The sequence below is a fragment of the Salvia hispanica genome, chromosome 6, assembly GCF_023119035.1.
Source record: "Salvia hispanica cultivar TCC Black 2014 chromosome 6, UniMelb_Shisp_WGS_1.0, whole genome shotgun sequence".
Classification (NCBI taxonomy): Eukaryota; Viridiplantae; Streptophyta; class Magnoliopsida; order Lamiales; family Lamiaceae; genus Salvia; species Salvia hispanica.
Genome location: NC_062970.1, coordinates 14,876,532 through 14,888,717, shown reverse-complemented (window position 1 = coordinate 14,888,717; position 12,186 = coordinate 14,876,532). Strand labels below are relative to the sequence as shown.

At 35.7% G+C, this 12,186-nt stretch overlaps 1 protein-coding gene across 5 annotated transcripts; it reads left to right on the top strand.

Annotated features, from left to right (window-relative positions):
* The first annotated feature begins 2,244 nt into the window (after window positions 1-2,244).
* On the top strand, window positions 2,245-5,734 carry LOC125196042. 5 transcript variants are annotated; one of them, XM_048094393.1, is made up of 4 exons: window positions 2,245-2,469; window positions 2,723-2,785; window positions 2,904-3,006; window positions 4,374-5,734. In XM_048094393.1, exons 3-4 carry the CDS (start codon window positions 2,941-2,943, stop codon window positions 5,490-5,492), a joined length of 1,185 nt encoding a protein of 394 aa, XP_047950350.1. In that variant the 5' UTR covers window positions 2,245-2,469; window positions 2,723-2,785; window positions 2,904-2,940; the 3' UTR covers window positions 5,493-5,734. The 5 variants fall into 5 exon arrangements, with proteins under 5 accessions (XP_047950350.1, XP_047950349.1, XP_047950353.1 ...); XM_048094396.1 differs by having other exon boundaries at window positions 2,246-2,469; window positions 4,401-5,734; XM_048094392.1 differs by lacking the exon at window positions 2,723-2,785.
* Window positions 5,735-12,186: the final 6,452 nt, after the last annotated feature.

Genomic DNA, 12,186 nt, shown 5'->3' with positions numbered 1-12,186 from the left:
TTATTAATTTCAATTTTGTTTTTGTTTAATGTTAACAAATTTTGTATTTCAATTAAATTATATATAATTTAATACTCACCTTGTTCTGTGTTAATGGGATTGTAATTATTTTTCGGTTGTTCCAACATAATAGGGTTATTTGTATTTTGGCAAAATGTAGCGCATTTCATTTCTCCTAATTTTTTTTTTCAATTTTCTTAATTTGTTCTCTCTCGAATTTTATAGCCTTTCGATTAACACACTAAATATCTATTACTCCCTCCATCCCCCATTAGGAGTCACACTTTGACCGGACACGGGTTTTAAGAAATGTAAAGAAAAATTGGTTTGAAAAAATTAGTGGAATGTGGGACCCATGTTTTTATATTGGTTTTATAATAAAATGTGAGTGAATTGAGTTAGTGGAATGTGGGACCTACTTACCATTTATGGTAAAAATGTAGTGTGACTCTTAATTGAAGACGGACCAAAAATGTGATTCTTAATAGGGGACGGAGGGAGTACATTTTAATCTGTGTGGAAAAAAATGTTTTTAAAAAAATTAAATAAAAAAATTAAAAAAATACTGGATCCACAAATATTTAAGTGAAAATATAGTAGATTATGGATGTTTCTAGAATGAAAAATGCGTTAAAAAATGATGTAAGACCTCTACATAAAATTATTGAGAGATTTCGGAAAAAAGGGGTTAATTTCGCTGACCTTTCGAAATGAGGGATTAATTTCGTTGACCTTTCGAAATATGAGTCCGAGGCATGCGAATTTTTCAGAATGAGGGATTTTCGATTCTTTATGCATTTTCTCTTCTTTTTAAAGATTATTTCGTTCATAATATTTATTAATTGACCAAATTATCCTCGAAATTTTTTTAGCACAATTTATAAAAAAAAGTCATCTTTTTCTCTCTGGATAGAACTGTTACAATGCATTGTTGCTACGAAAAACCTCATTCAATTAGGCAGAGTCAGCAGCTTCCACAGCCTTTGGTGCCTCATCTGCTTTCAACTGCTCCAATGCCGACACACGTTCGTCCAGTGACTTGTAAGTGTTATCTATCTGTTGAGAGATGGCGTGGTGGGCAATTGCGTAATCCTTCTGGAGATAATAGAGACCGGCGGCGGATGCCAGTGCCGCGCCGGTGAAGAATGAAGCCAATCTAACTCGCAGCACATAACCCATTTCAGTCCCCTCCGATTTCACCGGTCTCATCCCCAACGTCTTCATTTTCATCAATCAAGCTCATATCTGTGCTTAAATTGTGGCTCGTGATCGTGCTGCTGTTCCTGCTATTACTACTACTTGATTGAATGTGATTTTGGGGCTCTATATTTTGATGATCATGAATTCCTGATTGTGATTACTTCTCAATTCTCTAGAGAAATCCTTGAAAGAATTGGACACAATTTCCTTGAAATTCTAGATTAAAACCCATTTCTTTGATTTGGGCTTGTACCTCTGCCGCTGCTGATCTTACTGATTCTCTGAGGGGCCAGAGATGAAATTCCTCTCGATCAAGCCGGAGCGGAATCCGCGCTCAATTTGGCCGGAGATCAGGCTGGAATTTCTGAGGATCGGGACAGATTTAACAATGGCGGTTGAGTTTCTGGAGATTGGCTGGAGCGAGATTGAGGAGAGAAGAAATTGGAGCTCTCAAAGGCGGAAGCGTTGTCGATTTGAGCTCTCAAAAGTTTGTATATCTGTGTATTTTTTGTACCTTACAAACGCTGCCATGGAGGAGAGAACAGGATGGGGCAGTTTGTGGAAAGAGGCGTGCAGTTTGGGGGCGGGGGTGGGGGTTGGTTGGGGTGATTTTTTATAAATTGTGTTAAAATTTGTAGAGGGTAATTTGGTCAATTAATAAATGTTAGGAATGAAATAATCCTTAAAAAGAAGAGAAAATGCATAAAAAATCGAAAATCCCTTCTTTCGAAAAATTCGCATACCTCGTACCCATATTTTAAAAGGTCAACGAAATTAATCCCTTATAAAGGTCAGCGAAATGAACCCTTTTTTCCGAAATCTCTCAAAATTATTAGGGTAACTAATAAATTAAGATATGTATCGACTATGAAGCCCTGTATATATATTTATATATCCTAAATTAAAAATAATTACCGAAAGAAATTATATTAAGTTGCTCCACGTTCATAAAATAAGTAAATAAAACATTATTTAATAAAGGTATCGGTTACTTTAATAACAATCCGTTTTCTTTTATCAATATTAACATACAACACTCTCAAATATGTTTTCAGCCCATTTCTGTAATTAATTATTTAGTGATTGGAATTTTTAAGCAGTAATTGAAAGCTTGGAGAAATGGCCGCCCTCTGAATTCTGATATCCCCTCGATCTCTCAGATGCACACCAACCCTCTCTCTCTAAGCTCTATAATTTTTTGTATAGCTGCATTTTTTTTTCTTTTTTAAAAGTATTAGAAGAATCCACCAATTACGAGAAAATTCTTCGGTAAGCATTTCCTGCTAATTTATCATTTTTTCATAAATATTTTGCAGCGTAATTTTCACTGTAGGCGTGATTAACTGGGGAATCTGTGATGTTAATTTATGGTTAAATCGTCGTGGAGCATGTGCTTTGGTGCCTTTATTGATTTACTGATTAAATATTATTTTCTGCTGTATTAGTTTATAGATTTTTCTAATCTAATAATTTATTGATGAGCGATCGATTGAGTTGAGCTTCTGTAAAAAAAATTCAATAGCCTTATCTGTCGCATCGCGTGATTCCGAGCTTGTGGCACGTTGTTTCGTGTTTTGGCCTTTAGGTATCTACTTAGCATGTTATCCGAATCTCCCTTTCATAAAATAACGCTGTGTATGTATATATGTATGTATATGTGAATCTGAATCGTGATTGATGTAGTGATATTTTATTTTCTGAAGGTCGAATTTTGTTTTTGCGCGTATATAAATATAGTGGATGCGCATTTTGGTCTCCGCCAATAATTCTTCAACTAGGATCCAGATTTGCTTTGTGGATAACGAGGTGGGTTTGTTCTTCTCTTTTGTGGCTGAATTCTGGTTTTGAATTCTGTGCAAATTGAGACTGCTCCCTTTATTATTTGAATTGGTAATTCTGTTTAGCTATTGATGACGTTCTAATAAATTGTGATTTTTCCAACAGTGTAAGATCTGGTTTGGATGAAATTGGGTCGTGAATTTTGTGCTTATGTTGTTGGGTAAATGAGGTTTTAGTTTTTGAGAAGTTTCTATGAACTATGTTTGCTAAAATTAACAGAAGTGGCAGTTGGTAGTGACGCCATTCTTTCTTTCAACTAATGCATTTACAAGATGTTGTGATCTTCAAATTTTGATTAAGTTAGAGTTGGTTATGAGAAGGATACTTTATACCATGACATTTTTTACATACGTGCATTTTCTATAATTTATTTTGTGCACTGATGCTGAGTTGGAGGTATTGGAAATTGTCCTGTGCTTGTTTTGATTTTGGCAGGAGACTAGGAGTCGTGCTTTTGTGAATTGTGATTGATTTCCCTTCCCATAATTGACATGTTATTTTGGTTGGATATTTTCATAAGTTTATACATTTTTCATGTTTTCTTCATACAAGTTTTGATTAGGAATTGCTGCACTGCACCTACAATTCTTTCTTGTTTGCTCTATATTTTGTTGGGTGTCATTTTTGGAGTGAGCCAAGGTAATGGTACTATTTAGATGTATTGAATTGAGTGTGGTAGTAATAGAGTTTCATATTCTCTCATCTCATAATTTACATTTAGCTTAAATTCTCCAGGACGCTCACTGGTTACCTGGTCATTTCGTTCACTTACTGAGAATATTTGAAAGAATCTCTTCTGCAGGGATTTTTACTTAATGATAGTAATTTTTTTTTTATCACTTTATTGATTGGCAACTTTCACCAGATCTTATGTTCTACTTTCGTTTCTCAGTGGTTAATTGTGGATTTTGATCTTATGTTATCTTATACTGACTGCTTCCTCCATCATGATTCATATGCAACTTGACTTACTTGCAGTTGGGCTTTTTTTATATCTACTTGCCTTTGGTTGCATGCTTTAATTGGTGCACATATTGGAATTGATAGCATAAGGCCTCTTTATAAAAAAAAATTCTGCTCATGCAACAAATTTTAACACTATATTTAATGCATTAATTTGTAAATAAAGGCTTTGGTTGCTGGATATATTTACCCTGTTTATATGCTTGCTTATAAACTCAATTTTAATGGGGTGAGAAAAAAAGAATAAACTTATACCCACGTGTTTGGTGTTGGCGATTTGATTGTGTTTATACATAACCTGCTGTAGTTCGAATTTTTCATGATCCGCTGCCTTTGACTTAATAATGATGTGATTTATTGTGTTTGATAAGATTCCTACGTTGGCGGGTGTTGTTCAGGAAATGGCAAAAGGTACAAGAGGTCGACGCCGGATTGCTTCACGGCAGTGCAGGGAAACACCATACCCCCTACCATCGCACAAACAAAAGGAAGACACTTGCTCCAAGGTAATTAAAAAAGACTGGGAAGATGCTACATGCTCAGTGTGCATGGAATGTCCTCACAATGCTGTCCTTCTCTTGTGCTCCTCCCATGACAAAGGGTGTCGTCCTTACATGTGCGGGACAAGTTTTCGTTATTCGAACTGCCTTGACCAATACAAAAAGGCCTATGCAAAAGCAGCACCATCTGACAGCCATTCGGTTCACGATTCACTTGATAGTCAAGTTATTGGTCCATTTTCTGCTCACTCAGCGGACAGTGGCGATGCTGCAGAGCTTGCATGTCCTCTTTGCAGGGGACAGGTGAAGGGTTGGACTGTTGTAGAGCCTGCGCGAGAGCAACTCAATGCCAATAAACGAAGTTGTATGCAGGAAAATTGTACATTTGTGGGGACATTCAAAGAGCTGCGGAAACATGTGAAGGCGGACCACCCTTCTGCAAAGCCAAGAGTAGTGGATCCCACACTAGAACAGAAGTGGAGGAGGATGGAGCGTGACCGAGAGAGAGAAGATGTGATGAGTACCATAAGATCATCAATGCCAGGAGCAGTGTTTTTTGGTGATTATGTGATAGAAGGAGGAGGTCAATATGAGTCTGATTCAGATGAAGAGGAGGAGGGGTCTGATATTAATGCCATGGAGCAGAATGAGGGCATGGGAGTTGGCGTTAATCAGAATTTGATGTCTATGTTCCTCTTTCTGCAGGCCTTTGGTTCTGCAGGCAATGACGGATCAAATAGACGACAAGAGAGAGGCTCCAACACCAACGGCGCACTTGATAGAGGCTCTGTGAGATTGCATCGCCACAACACAATAGATGAATTAGAGTATTCTGATCAAGATAGTGAAAACGATGATGATATAGGAAACGAAAATGATGAGAACGGTGGTTCGTCTCTGGTTGGACGCCTACGTCGCCAAAGTAGAGTCGTCCTGGGGCGTTCTGGAAGGAGGGGAAGGAATAGAGAGGTGAATCAAGGGATGATATAGTTGCCTTACCTTGCCTCCAATTGCCAATATCATAAAAAGTTCACAAGTAGGAAATTGGTTAGCTGTTACTTTTAAACATTTGCACATGCACATTTGATATTCCATGATCCATTGATTCAAGAGATGTATGATAATACTATTATAGGATAGCTCAGGAATATGGATGAAAAACTTGCATCTTGTAATTTAAGTACATTGTAATTGCTGATTAATTTGTTTATCACATGTTAATTATTCACTCACTCGTGAGTATTATGTAAAGAATATTGTAGCTTCTGCAGATTTTTAATCTCTCTTCAGCTTTGTTAGGTTTGAAATATTAATTGCCACCTCTTTTTATAATGTAATTTGTCTTTATAGAGCCTCTTGAACCGTAAATTTGAACTGATGCTAATTCAGAAAAGGAAGGGAATCTGAATACTTTTGAACAATGTGAATTTGTGCTGAGTAGATCAGATCAAGTTTGCAGCAGAATCTCACGTGCTTCATGAACATGGCCAGAAAATTTTCGTGCTCAATGCATGTGTGTGTCGAGGTAGAAATAAGTATCGCAGCTCGGTTATGTTTCCTAGTAAGGACTAGTCTCATGGCTATGGAGGGAACTAAGCTAGCCATCAGACAGCCCCCATGAGCATAGGATAGAGTTGCATAAATGATATAAAACAGAATTCCCACACATAGAATGTACTATTGTGAATGCAGCTACATCATGCCCAGGATATGCAACTAACCATTATCACATTACATAGTATGTATTGTAACACATCAAGCATTGATGTCATCGGAACGGACGTCTCATCTCTTTGAGAGAAGGGAAAACAAATCTTATCTTGCTTCAAGTGAACTTAAAACATCTTAATTAACATCATGGCATTTTGGGACGATTCTGTCTCGTGAGCAAATTCGGCTGACATCATGGTCAACACCCCGAAGATGTGGCAAAGCGGCCATAATTTTATCGACATTCTTAAAAATATGAATATGGAAATCGAGGAGAATCTCCACTCTGTCTCATCCCCCGACATTGAAAGTCGTCCTATGGGGACTAAAGTAGTGAAGAGAAAAACCAAGGGGAAGGAAGGGTACAAGGATGATTGTTGGGGTTTGGTGCCCCTTGCACAGCGGAACACTTGTACAAAACAAATAAATCAGACGTAGGATCTATTTGACCGATTATGCGATTAATCAATTCACATGTTAAACAGATAATTGCATGCTAGAACGCAAATAATTCATGCTCAAGAAAATAAATCCTAAACATGATTTCTACGGTTTAGAGTTACCGATTTGATTATCCAAAGAATCGTCGATTGCTCGCGCCTTCTCCACGTGATGATCTTCGATACTAGACCACGGATCTTCTCTCTGGTTCCCGAACTGTATCTCGATATCAGGGTGGACTGATCTTATCAAAATACTAGGACTCGAATAAAGAAGACAGAAGAAATCCTTCTCCAATTAGGAGAGAAATTCGAACTCCTCTAGGTAGAGGGGAACGAAAATTATGAGTAATAATAATAATGATTTATGTCTCCTTTATTCTCCTATTTATATTAAGTTCCTTTTGGGCCCAGACAAGGATCTATGGAAGGTTTTGGATATGGGCTCCCCAATTAGCTTTTTACTAATTAATATCTTATTAATTCCAAGAGTGGACTTAGCAAGACACATTTATTTATTATTCATAGAGCGATAAAACTCCAACTGCCCAGTTTTTCGAATAATAAAACTTTGTTCGAGCTCCTCTTGAGGACATCATCAAACGAGACTCACCTCGCACACGTTTCAACATAATAGCAATTCTAGCACCGCTAGATATTAATCACCACTACCCAATATATCAGGATTATTGGGTTGCGAAAAACCCGCACCATTTGATAAGTCAAAGTAGTGCATAATCAATACCGTATGCTCAATGCTAACATATGTAGATTAAGAAATAGTATTTTATCAAGACCTAGTCTTTCAGTAGATAGCATAAAGACACGTCTTGTTGTTAGATCCGTTCAGTGCTATACCACACCAATGTCATCTTATTTCAGTAAGGCTTAGAAATATACGGAATGACATTGCAACCTTTCACGATAGGTATTCTAAGCCTATCTAGGTTGTGAAATTCTTCTTTTTCTTTTGCAAAGCATTGCATAGATCTGACCGTGTTACCTTAAAGTGGACAACGCCCACAACCGGTCTACTAAGCAAAAGACTTAGACTTTGTTTACTTCTTATGCATTTAAATGTTTGTAAAACATCTTATAAATGCACAAGCAAACACAATGTAATAATACACTGATTCTATTCGTGCGAAACTGCTCGAATAATACTGAATCGGGTTAAAAGTGGATTATAGAGTTTTACGTATACAAGCAAGATTCTATTCGAGCGAAACTTGCTCGAAACATGCTTTTCAATATACCAAACCTAACAATCTCCCACTTATACTCAAAACATGCTTTCGAGTATACCCACTGCCAAAAACTCTCCCACTTATACACAAAGCAGGTATTGATACTAGATATATCGAACTACCATTCATTTCACAAGTGAAAGAAAAATCTGCTTGGTTGTTCTCTGATAATATCTTTTTCACCATAATGTCTTTGCTGCGCACTTGATCTTTAATTAATTTCATCCCCATATGTGATTGCTTAGCTTAATAAACTCGTGTGTCCCTTGAGTTAGCCTTCACTAGAGTAATAAAAAATAATACTCATAGGCATACTCAAACTTACGATTAAAGCTATTAGGAAGATATTCCTAAGATAAACACATATTCAGAGGATGACTTACTCGATCACTGATTAGTCATAAAACTAAGACAGTGTAACCCCAAGGACATTACATGAATGACTGGTAAACTAGAATATAGTTACTAGTCTTTCTCAAGCACTAGGGTATATTCATTACCTCAATCAAAATCCTTTGCCATGGTTAATATGATATATACTTGCTATGCATAAGCACAACTAATATCAAACTTAGTACACACTATAGCATACATGAGACAACTATCTCCGAAACTAGTCTCATAATTCTTGATCTCACTAAGCGTCAAACGACACTTGACTAGAGACAAGACAATTCCATCTTGAGAGGTATAAACCTTTTCATGGAATTTCTAATGCTTAAATGTTCCAAGCAATGTGTAGATATATGATTCCTAAGAGAATGTCAACATTCTTTCTAGCATCTTAAAAGGACTTAGATGCTAAGAATGTAATTAGTTTCTCTTAGATCATTTATCTTAAACTGGGTAGACAACCAGTTTCCTACGCCAGATGCCAATCTTAGTTGTTTGCAACTTTTGTAGATTTCATCATCGTAGAGTACCAATAATACCATATGTAATGCACTTTCAACTTCCTTGTGCTTATAGCACTGTTAAGGACACAAGTCAAATACCAAATATTTGACAATTTTAATAAAACACATATACTCTGATTTAGATGCTTGCCTAAGACCACGAAGGTCTATATAAGCTTCCAATCATGCGTTTCTTGCCCTTAATTACATATCCCATTAGAATGTTCTAGTAGATGATTTCCTCAAGACTTCTATTTATAGAAGGCTGTCTTGACAATCATAATACATACATTCTAATTTATGTAAGTTCTAATAGACAATATGATCGAATAAATCCTGGCACAACGATAGCGAGAAGATAATTCTCTTTGGGCATAACCCATTGTCATTGTCTAGCCTTTTGAGATCCATATTTACACTTGCAAATATACTAGCTCCCACTGACTGACACAGCCTATAGGTAGTTTTGCAAGTCTTGTAAAACATGTTGTCTATCTTAGATTGTAGTTTGAAATCTATCACCTTTTCAAGGATGAATATCCAAATGAACCAATACTACATTGTAGTTAAAGGGATTATGTTCAAGTTGATCTAAGACTGAGTCTTACGACACTCTTAGACCCATGAACTTGTTGTGTTCCAGTGGAACGCTCCCACTACGATATGATTCTTACAATCTTAGGTACTGAAGTTGATTTTATTAGTGCAAAAGTTTCTAATGGTATGACTTCTTGGTAATGTGGAAAATCCGATATCTCTCTCTTTATTTTGAGAGTTATCACGCTGTTAGGCTTGTAGTTCATCTCTAGATCTTCATACAAGAATTATATCTTTGAAGATTACAGAACTTATAACCTTACATCATTTGGGAAAAACCTTAAAACATGCCTCAGTACACAACTCCAATTTCTTGGACACTTTTCCAACACGTGTTGGAACAACATTACACCTTGAGATGTGCTAGACTAGAGACGCTCTAGTCCACAACTCGTGTTTTGTAGAAGGTACTGATGTTGGTAGTTTCTTTAATGTTTATCCCATCAATGATAAGATTTTAATGAGTACAACTCATCACATAATCAAACTTGTCTTAGAAAGACTTCGATTCCTTCTTACATAACTATCCCATTCATTAGATGAATGCTTGGATTCGTTAATGGAGATTAGACTCCCACTACTGATCATAACCCTTTGCTCGTCTCCTTATGGTGTAAACCATTAAGACTTGCTAGTCTTTCTATGTTGCACTTCTATAAGTATTCTGAATCTCTTGAAAAATCAAATGATTCTAACTCATAGTGCATCAAATAGACTTTCTCAACTCTCAAGCTATTTAACGAAATATTAAAATCTTGATAGTCTAGATCAGTTCGAACAATTTCTAAGTATTTTCTTGGCCTTAAGGCTAAGAGCCATAAATACTTTATCATTCAATGATTAAGAAGTTGATGTGTTGTTGAATACTCAACCTTGTCGCACTTATATTATTTTAATACTATGATGCCTTAAGCATCAACCATAAAACAATAGTTGAGCATTAATAGCTCCCACTGCAACAAAAACCTAACTGGATCAAGATCTCTTACTTAGAAGTTGCATTGTCATGTAAGTCATTGTCCTTCTATAAAATAGGTCAATCCAACTCACAAAGCATCTTTTCTCGCTTTAAACAAACTTTGATGACAATCCAGGCTCTCCCATTTCCATATCTAGTCTTTTGTTCAAATGAACTAGGACTTAAGAAAAATGCAGCCTTTATGAATTCGTCATCTATCATGTTACTTTCCTCTAATAGTAACACAACGACTATTATTCTGAAGATTTTCTACTTTTCAGTTAAACCTTCTTATAGTCATTTCTTGTTACTTTAGGCGATGACTTGTGTCAGAAACTATTTGAGTGATCAAAAGATCCTCAAAACATTCTGTCACTCTAGGATATTCCAATCGAATCATCTTGACAGATTCTATTGATATCCATCTTTCATCGTCATTAACCAAGACTTGTCGAGCTACTTAAAGGAAAATAGCTTGACCTTATTCCTCAAAGAGCTTGTCAAGTACATGCATAATGCATTCTCGAACATTCTTCGTGGAATTATGTCGAGGAAATGGAGGACATGAATCATTGAGTATAAACTCCAAGCTTTCAGCGATGAGAATTTTATCCATTTTCGTTTCCGGTCTACATAATTTAGGCATTCGAGTTTTCTTTCTTTAAGGATCGCAGACAAATATTAAATGACATAATGAAGATTTGACAAATAAACTTATTATCACATACTCATGCTCAATACATAATCACAAATAACCACAAAACAATTATGTATCTTACAACAACAAAATTAATAAATTGTATCCTCCTTTGGAGGTTAATACGCATTAAAACTTTGACAATTTTACTGGTCACAACACCGACGCATCAATATCTTCCTCCTTTGGAGGTCAACACGCCTAATGCTGCCTAAGCACGACCATCAGATTTAGCATTACAGAATTTTATTTCTACAACACACTCCCATAACAATGTTCATGTGCTGATAACAAAACCAAGCTATCTCATAAATTCTGATTGAACCCTGAAACTCGCAGTTCCTTAGGATTATTGTCCCCACTTTGCAGGTGGCAATAATATTGGGAACCACTTTCTAGTTCATTCTATTTATTATGTGAGAAGTCCGCCCTTATGAACTTACTGTTTTCGTAGGATTATTGTCCCTACTTTGTAGGTGGCGATAATATTAGAAAATCAGCTTCACAAAATTTGGCAGTCCAACCGATGGAGACCGTATACAACGCACTTGTTGTAATCATCACTTAGATATTTTGTATGGTTTTTGCATAATTATCACATAAGCAGATAAAGCAGATAATCCACTTAAAATAGATAAACACCAAATAAACAGATAAATCTATTTAATGCATGACATTTTAACACACATGATAATTATCGGCAATTATTTAATCTAGTCAAGGGAGAATCAATTAAATAATTAAGTTTTATATTGGATAACAATTATCCAAATTTATTTAGGATTTATCAAGATAGAGTTAACTATCTAAATCCATTTAGGATTATTCAAGATTTTATTTTGATAAAATCAAATCCTACGATTCAAGATAACGTTGATCTAGGATTATCATTATTTAAATCGTACTAGGATATTACTAGATAGAAACAATTCCATCATTATCCATAAGATAAAAATAAAATCCTATCAACCAAGGTTTATACAAATCTTAATTCTATTTAGAATAGACATCCAGAATATATCAAACATTTCTTAGGATTTCTTAGATAAATAAATTTATCTAAATCCAATTAATTAAGGATTTCTTATATATCATCTTTATCCTAATCTATCTAGGATATAAATCCAAAAGATAAGGAT